General features: G+C 39.0%; 2 protein-coding genes and 1 non-coding gene across 6 annotated transcripts; 2 read left to right on the plus strand and 1 right to left on the minus strand.

Moving 5' to 3' along the window:
• The first annotated feature begins 9 nt into the window (after positions 1–9).
• LOC117636635 (U1 small nuclear ribonucleoprotein C) lies at positions 10–2,653 on the plus strand. Of its 2 annotated transcripts, XM_034371233.1 has the most exons (6): positions 10–179; positions 280–322; positions 746–787; positions 870–1,137; positions 1,678–1,953; positions 2,383–2,653. In XM_034371233.1, exons 1-5 carry the CDS (start codon positions 172–174, stop codon positions 1,938–1,940), a joined length of 624 nt encoding a protein of 207 aa, XP_034227124.1. In that variant the 5' UTR covers positions 10–171; the 3' UTR covers positions 1,941–1,953; positions 2,383–2,653. The 2 variants fall into 2 exon arrangements, with proteins under 2 accessions (XP_034227124.1, XP_034227123.1); XM_034371232.1 differs by lacking the exon at positions 2,383–2,653 and having other exon boundaries at positions 1,678–2,181.
• A 135-nt stretch (positions 2,654–2,788) lies between these two features.
• On the minus strand, positions 2,789–7,037 carry LOC117636632. 3 transcript variants are annotated; one of them, XM_034371228.1, is made up of 8 exons: positions 6,786–7,037; positions 6,343–6,630; positions 4,103–6,144; positions 3,759–4,028; positions 3,537–3,617; positions 3,311–3,422; positions 3,159–3,219; positions 2,789–3,060 (listed from the first exon to the last, which is right to left on the minus strand). In XM_034371228.1, exons 1-8 carry the CDS (start codon positions 6,838–6,840, stop codon positions 3,018–3,020), a joined length of 2,952 nt encoding a protein of 983 aa, XP_034227119.1. In that variant the 5' UTR covers positions 6,841–7,037; the 3' UTR covers positions 2,789–3,017. The 3 variants fall into 3 exon arrangements, with proteins under 3 accessions (XP_034227119.1, XP_034227118.1, XP_034227120.1); XM_034371227.1 differs by having other exon boundaries at positions 3,159–3,225; XM_034371229.1 differs by lacking the exons at positions 2,789–3,060; positions 3,159–3,219; positions 3,311–3,422 and having other exon boundaries at positions 3,551–3,635.
• A 92-nt stretch (positions 7,038–7,129) lies between these two features.
• TRNAP-AGG lies at positions 7,130–7,201 on the plus strand. Its single transcript has one exon. It is a non-coding gene; the product is annotated as a tRNA-Pro (tRNA).
• The last annotated feature ends 1,156 nt before the right edge of the window (positions 7,202–8,357 follow it).

Consider the following 8,357-nt stretch of genomic DNA (forward strand, 5'->3'; position numbering starts at 1 on the left):
GATTCTTCATTTAAATAAAGAGGCCCACAGCCCACTGAGTTAAAAACCTTCGTCTTTCTTTCACCGGTAACCAGAAGCTTCTTCTTCTTTCTGTCCCTAGGGTTTTCTGGATTTGTACAGCTTCACTACTTTACGATTCTCAACCCCAATTCCTGCGAAGAATTCAGAGCAATGCCTCGGTAACACCTCTATCTCATTCATTGGATAGCTTTAACGATTCTGATCCAAATGACATGAATTTTTTAATATCTTTAATCTGTTTATGGTTCTAATTTTCAGGTATTATTGTGACTACTGTGACACTTATTTGACCCACGATTCGGTAACACTTCTATCTCTCCTCTTTTGTTTTTGAATCATATTTTCAGGTATGATTTTACTTTTTCCGAGAGCTTTCAATTTGCTTTTTGATAATTTTTTGCTAAAGTTAAAAGAGTTAATCACATTGAGCGGAACTTTTTATTATGGGGTTTATGATTCTGGGTTTAGTCAAAATAAATGGGAGAATAGAGTAGCTGCTAGTTGATTGACGTTGGGAACTTTCGGGTTATTGCCATCGAGCTTTTTGTAGTTGCCCATGTGTTCATCACTTGCAACTCAGGGATATCTAATTTTCTTTTTTCTGTATGCATGCATTTAAAAAAAAATTATGGGGCATCTTTCATGTTAAGCTTACTGCCCGCAATGAGGAAGTGAAATCATGAACTTCTCTATTGCTGACAAGTAGTTTTCCTATTTTTTTCAGCCTTCAGTCAGAAAGCAACACAATGCTGGTTATAAACACAAGGTATTGTTGGTTTCTATGTCATTAGAGTAAATCACCACTTCCTTTTGGCCTTCCCCTTCACTGATTTTGTGCATAACTTCAGGCAAACGTGAGGTTGTACTATCAGAAATTTGAGGAGCAACAAACCCAAAGTTTGGTTGACCAAAGAATCAAGGAGCACCTTGGCCAGCACCTTGGCCAAGCTGCAGCTTACGGGCAAGTTGGTGCAGCTTACAATCAACATTTAATGGCTCAGCGGCCCCGTCTTCCTGTTCTACCAACACCTGGTATGCCACAAATGCCTGGAGGTGCACAAATGGTCCCAGGGATGAGGCCTCCAGTTTTGCCAAGACCTATGCCTGGAGCTCCAGGTAATCTTGAATACAGTATATCCTCATTTTTCATTGGCATTCCATTGTAGTGCAGTTTCTGTGATTTATTTGTGTATGTATTTTGCATGTTGGCGTGCATACTTTTTGCATGGCTTGACCAAACCAATGTTTTGCATTATTGTTCTGTTATTTTTCATTCTGGATTTCTAATATATGTAACTCTGTTGTTATCGACTTGATGGATTGCTAGTCCTGCTGCCTACTTGACATGAGACTTCCGTTACTTGTAGGCAGGGAAAATGGAATGCCTTTTCGTGCTTACTTAATTATTGTCCTTTGGTGATCTGTGTTTTATGCAATCAATTAGCATCCCTTTCTCCATGGCTCTGAACAATTGCAATGGTGTGTTACCTTGTGATGCAGCTGTGTTCTAGATCCCATTGCTAGCCTATTGTTGTAATTATAATTTTTACTGGTCAAAGATGCATCAATTTACTGCTGGCAGAAGAATTTTACTATATAAGAGTAATAGTAATGATGTTTTGTATTGAATCTTTTGCTTTTTCCTGGTGTTGGCAGGCGGATATGGCTCTGCTCCACCCATGATGCCAATGATGGCTCCACCTGGTGCTCCTGGAATGCCTGGTCAATTAAATGTTCCGATGAGGCCTCCCACTATGAATCCTCCACCAACAGTTCCTGGCAGCACAGCACCAAATGCTTCTATTGGTGTTCCTTCTATGGCTCCACCTCCAATGTATCAATCCAATCAAACGCCACCAACAAGTGGAGGCTATGATGGTTTTAATCCCAATACCCAACCTCCTGATTCTAGTCAGTAATGTGGTCAAATTGGTATGTGTTATTTCTGTACTTAAGAAAACTGAGGCATCTTGCAAGAGTGTGTAAGTTCATGATGTAGGCACCAAATATATCTATTTGCATCTTGTTTTAACAAAAAATGCAGTGCAAAATTCTGTGAACCTGTGGTTCATAAGATTGTTGGGCACAAATGAAGCTTTCAATTTCTTTATAAATCAACTGTCCAATCCAAAGTTGTAACAGTTTCTGATCATTTTTATATGCTCCCCAGTATAATGTGAGTACCACTTAAACTTGTTAAGCTAAAGGAAAAACTAGAGAAGTCTCAATTTTCAACCATTATTGCATTTTTTGATTTTATGGTGTATGAGTAACCATGTTACCCTATTTTATGGGTGGGATATCATGTAATTGGGACTTCCTGGTTTTCTCATTGGACTTCCATGGCATTTCTCATCACAGGCAATCACTTGAAAACCAGGGAATATCACTGATGTTGCAGCACCTTCGTTCAAGAAGTCTGCTGGCATAATTTGGTATAATGTGCATTCATCATGTGATGTGAACCAGGAGCTTGTCATTTGTTGTTAAAGGTGGAAATTGTGGAATTGTGAGAGGATCCTTCCTGTAATAGTAGTGGAAATTGTGCAATTTAACAATTTTGTAGGCCAACTGTATCCCTTTTGAAAATCACGTCTTATTTTGATGGTTCGTATTTATAAGAGCATGTTGTTAAAAATGTGCAGTCATATACAAAGTTAAAATGCGAGGCCGATCGCGATAGCATGTTTTGGGATCTTATGGTGTGGCAACGCCATAGAGATCTTGTAAATGATGTTGGATTTTAAGCTTTTCTTCCCCCAACTCATTTTGATCGTCTCTTGAGCCCTTTTCATTTCCTTATAAAAAAGCAAAAAGAACAAAAATGATAGAAGGATTGATCCTTCCGACATCCAAACAATTTCCAGGACTGTATACCAGGTTCACTACAATCTGGAAAACATGAAGTATGCCGAACCGATATGGCAAAAACAACACTAATTACATGATTTTACAGAGTTTTATTGGTTATGCGGAAAGGGCCCAAGGCTTAAGGCCTATGGGCGATTCCTCTTGCCAAGAGCTGTGAAGAGCCGATGTCTGCAAAGCCGAAGAAATAGAGAAACAAGGACTTCTTAGACTAATTTCCCAAAGCACACTGATTAGGCTTATGTTTCTTTTACAAGTATGGTACTGACCTCTTGTATTCCAGTCTCTGAATAACTATGCCATTTAGCACAAGTTCTGAACTGTAAACTGCTGCTCCTGCAAGGCATAATATTTCACAAGAGTCTAAGTAACCGACCGAGACGTTTTAATATGAAAGAGAGGATGGATGAAATGCCGCTACCTTTCTCAACTAAAGGCAGACAGATCGTACGATCTTCTTCACAAGAAAGAATCAAAAGATCCTCCAAACTCTTTTTATCCTTTGCTGCAGGTATCTGAACCTTCTCCACTGGCTGAGGAACATATATTTATTTAAATTTAAACATGCATAAAAAGGGTAATAAAATCATGGAAACCAACAATGGATACTAACTACTAAATTATGTATGTAATGACAATACATATACCTGGCCTTGAACTGCCTTCACCAAGCTAATCATCATTTCTCTATCAGGTTTTATGTTTGGCGTGATGAAGACATTTCGACCCTGCTAGTTAAGCAGAAACTATGTTATAGGCAGCACCATAAGGCCAAACAGGTGACAAGACAGACATCAGTATAAGAACACCGAGGAAAGAAAAACCGTATAATCTTTAAGTCAAAGGAACAACAAAAGCTTACACATTACCTTTAGAAGCGGACACCGTTTTGCACAATCCAGTGAAACAAGCATGCTAAAGCCAATTTCCTTTTCCTTTTTGGCATCCCTCAGAATGTAGCTTTTCTCACTAATCAAGCAGTTTGCTTGCCCACAACTCTCAAGCCACAAATGTGTTACCACTGGTTTACCAAGAGCAATGAATTCCAACATATTCCTTGTACGCGCAAATTGATCTGCTACAAAGTGTGTTGCATCAATAGAACATGATGCAATGGATAGGCCCAGTCGTGCAATGACCTATTAGGAGAAAAGAGGAAACATTAGATGTGGATCGTCTAGCTGTTTCAAAATCAGGCAAAATCAAAATCTACCTTTTTCTGTTGCTTAATGATATCATCATCCAAGTGCTGGCTAAACAGAACTCGAACATATGCCATATTTCTTCGCCTTCTCAAATCTTTCCACGTGAAATCCATTATTGACTCAGGGATACCTAGTCCAATAAGCTCTTTCAAAAGGGATGATTTGGGCAAGTTTTTTTTGAATGGCTTTCTGTGATAATCATGAGACAGATATTTGGATGATCCCACGTTTATGCCAGTGGTAGAGTTAGATGGAGCAGTGTGTTCTGAACCTGATAATACTACTGAAATTTGGCTTTTTACATCAACCAGCGATGTAGGATCTGTGCTATCTAGCTGACCAGATTGCAATGCCGGCAAGGTTCTGTCAGAATCTTTATTCGAAGAATGCTGAGGTGGGCAACAATAAAACAATAATGACTGTGCTTTCCCCTTTATATCATTGCAGCATTCTGGCATTTCATCACAAGGGGAACAGCTGTCCTTTCCATCAACTATTGAAAAAGGAGTAAAGAAGACAGTAGTTCTGTGAGAATTGCCTCGGGCATTGAGACGTGTTCTTTTCCCTTTGGGATGGCTCCATAGATCTAAGATTAAACTACTGGCGTTTATGTCTCTATCTCCCTCAGATGAAACACATAATTTGGGACAATTTTCTTTGGCACTGATTCTCTTCTTTCTCCTGTAAGTAATAATATCATCCTTCTTATCATTGTTCGTCCTTTCTACTGACTCGTTAGATCCACCCTCAACCCCTCTGATTGTTTCAGATGGATGAGCATTTAAACATCTCTTCTTTCTTCTGTATTTAATAATACCATCCTCCGTAACATTGTTCATCCTTTCTCCTGGATTGTTGGGTCCATCCTCAGTCCTAAGTAACTTATCCCCTGACTTTGACTGCCTAGTCTGGTTGGAAACAGAAGAATAATTCTTACAATGCCCTTGAGACTGGCCTTTACCAAGCAAGCTGCGCCCAGCTGATATGGGTGAACTTAGATTGTTCTCCAACACTCTAAGGTTGGACTCTCCAGTAGCTCTCTCTAGCTTTCTATTCTTGGTAGGTTTAGGAGACTCTCTACATAAATTTCCATTGGCATCAGCAGAATTACTAGAGTATTCAGAAAAGAATCTGCTTCTTTTCACTGTTGTTTGTGCTGCCAAATCAGGATCTAACTCCCGACTCTGAGATTGCTTTTGAGATGAAGCAAATCTTCTCTTTACTGTTCTAGTGGAACGCTTTCTTCGCTTTGCATTCATGTTAATGGCTCCTATCTTTGGAAAATCACTCTTTGGAAGAGAAGGATGTTCCAATAGTGCTGTATTCTTTGTAGCACCTCCTGAAACAACATCTGCAGTGTTCTCCATACCTTGATAAGCATCAGCAGAATTGCAGTCAAGATGATCCCCATATGCTAAGGCCTCCATAGCTTCAGCAGCAATTTGAGTGTTAAAGCCAACATCAAACATGTCAACTATATCTGTTCCTATGGCACTAGCTTCCGACTGCAGTCCTGTCAATTTTGTATCTAACTGTTCTTCCAAATCATTAACAATTTCATTTTCAATCTTCTCTTCAGATTCCGTTATTTCCTTATGGAGGCTTTGAATTATTTTCCTCCCTTTGCTCTCACCACCCGAGCTAATGCATATGTTATCATCAACAAACCTGAATTTCTGATGCCCAACAATAGATCTCTGGTGGCTTTCTACAAAATCAATTGATGATTGTATCTTCTTGTTAAAGAGATACACCCCTCCATGCTCCTCAGGAGGATCAACCCATTCAAAGGTTTTTGCCCTCTCAATTTGAGACTCAAGTTTAATCATCCTAGCCAACCTTTGAGACCCCTTTGTCCTTGAGACAGGGGGGGATTTCTCCTTGATGGTTTTCCTGTGATCAATTCCCGGAGAGCCACCCAGATCATCGTTCAACGACACAAAATGATCCACAAAATCAAGTGCATTGGCTGGGGATGACTCTCCCCCAGGTTCCTGAGAGCCAATGTAATTTAACCTTGCAAGCGGCGGAGATCCCTCATCCTTTCCTCCTTCGAAGTATTCAAATAAAAGAAAAGTTTTCTCAAAATCACTTACTTAAGATTCATTAAACACATATTCCACATAAACATTAAGTTATATAACACCTACCGTGATGCGATGAACAAAAACAACACAAAAACAAGGCCCCATATAAAAAATTGAAAATTTTCACAATTTCACCTCCAGTGCAAATAGTATATACTAACCTGGACCGCATTGCAGATGATGAAGACTGAGCTTTTGATTAGACAAGACATGGGCTTTAACAGTCAATATTCTACTTCCATTTACTTCCTCGTCCTCACTGTCAAGCACCACTTCTTCCTCGTACTCATGCATACCAGTCCCTGTCTCGTCACCAAAATCTGAATGATCCAGTAACTGGGTTTCCTCCATGGATTGGCTATCGAGCACAAAAGTATCTTCAAAGGGCACAGTGTCTTGGAACTGTAGCTGTTGCTCCTCATCTTCATCGACACATTTGAGTTTATTTCCTAATTAGAAGCCAACAGAAACTCCAATTAATCAGACCTAATATTCGAAATGCAAATCAAAACAGCAACATACGGATCAAAAACACCATTTCCCTAAAGAATCGTCAGGAAGAGGAAAAAAAAAGAAAAGAACAATCTTTGAAGATCATCATTACCAGATGGATGAGACGGAAAATCAGAGGTCTGGGCCTCAGTGTGAGAAACAGCCATAGCCCAAAGGGGTTGGTCAAGCACTCTATCTTTGAGAGAACAAATCACTCTTCCATTACCCAAACAGACTGAAATTTGGTTACTTTAGTTGTGTTGGGGAAGACATGATATAAGCAGGGAAATTGAATTGGAATTTGGAAGGTTTTGATTGGAGGGCTTTTGTTAGGGTTTGGAGGGAAAAATCAAAATTACAGACAGGCTGAGGATTTTATTTTAGCGAGAGTTTTTGGAGGGAAAATATCTGATTTCTATCTATTATATTAAATAAAATTGCCAACCTGTAACATGTGGGCATTTGGTCTAGTGGTATGATTCTCGCTTAGGGTGCGAGAGGTCCCGAGTTCAATTCTCGGAATGCCCCCTATGATGTTTTTGCTTTTTGCTTTTTTATTTGAGCTGAAATAAAAGGACATAAATAGTAATGCCCCCCAAGAATTCTAGCTAAACTGGAATACTTTGATGATTTTATCCTTTTAATTTCAGTTATGTTTTTATATTTTTACGGGCTGTTTGTGAACTAATGATCTTACAACTGTGAGTTGTATAGCAATCTCTTCTTCCAATTCCAATGTTAATTTCAAACAAGAGTTTACTCTAGAAGCAGTTGATTTCTTCTTCTAGGCTAATTTTGTGTTATATTTCTTTGTAAATGCGCAATGATTATGATATTCATGGTTAAGCATTCAGATTTAGGGTTTTGGATTTAGAATATGAAAATATTTTTATTTTTATTTTTATAATGCAGGTGTGGGGGCATATATTTTCGTCTCCAATCAGGGCACGCCACGTGGAAAAGAAGATTATCTCTTAAATTAATTAATTAAACCAGTTTATCTGGCTAATTAATTAATTGGGATAAATATCTTAATTAATATGATATTATCTTTATTTAAAGAGATAATATCATTAATTAAGATATTATCCTAATAAAGAGAAGATAATATCATTTAATTCAGATATTATCTTCTTAAGAGATAATATATTTAATTCGGATATTATCAAAGCCGACTCGATCCCTACGAAACCCTAGCCCCGAGGCTCCTATAAATAGACGACCTCATTCATCATTCAAGGGACTTCAGAAAACCTACTCCTTATACCCGAGAAAAATACCCGAAGCTCTCTCTCCCTCTCTACTCTCCATATTTTCTCCACACGGCTCCGGCCACCCGGTTTACACCCTACATACAACTCCGTACCCTTTGCTTAGCTATTGTTTTCCTACAAACACTCGAACTAACTTAGGCATCGGAGGGCCTTTGGCCAACACCCCCGGGTGTGGTCTATTTACTCCAATCTTTTTTACAGGAATCGAGGAAGAGAGAGAAGGAAGATCGAAGGTTGAAGGATCCAGAAGCGAATATTCTCCCGTGAGATTATTTGCACAAACATTTGGTGCTTTCATTGAGAGCACGAGTTATACTCAACGCGTGCTCAAGGAATCCGTTCCTCCTATTTTCCAATCCACCAAAGCCTTCCAAACAACCATGGTTGGAAGCAAGCGCACGAGGAGCAAA

Source organism: Prunus dulcis, chromosome 8, assembly GCF_902201215.1.
Source record: "Prunus dulcis chromosome 8, ALMONDv2, whole genome shotgun sequence".
In the NCBI taxonomy this organism is placed as follows: Eukaryota; Viridiplantae; Streptophyta; class Magnoliopsida; order Rosales; family Rosaceae; genus Prunus; species Prunus dulcis.

Coding starts and splice junctions, on each gene's coding strand:
- LOC117636635 (XM_034371233.1), top strand. Junction 323..745: donor CTTATTTGACCCACGATTCG/GTAACACTTCTA, acceptor TATTTTTTTCAG/CCTTCAGTCAGAAAGCAACA. Junction 1,138..1,677: donor ACCTATGCCTGGAGCTCCAG/GTAATCTTGAAT, acceptor TGGTGTTGGCAG/GCGGATATGGCTCTGCTCCA.
- LOC117636632 (XM_034371227.1), bottom strand. CDS start 6,840: ATGGCTGTTTCTCACACTGAGGCCCAGACCTCTGATTTTCCGTCTCAT. Junction 6,631..6,785: donor TTTTCCGTCTCATCCATCTG/GTAATGATGATC, acceptor GCTTCTAATTAG/GAAATAAACTCAAATGTGTC. Junction 6,145..6,342: donor TCATCTGCAATGCGGTCCAG/GTTAGTATATAC, acceptor AATACTTCGAAG/GAGGAAAGGATGAGGGATCT.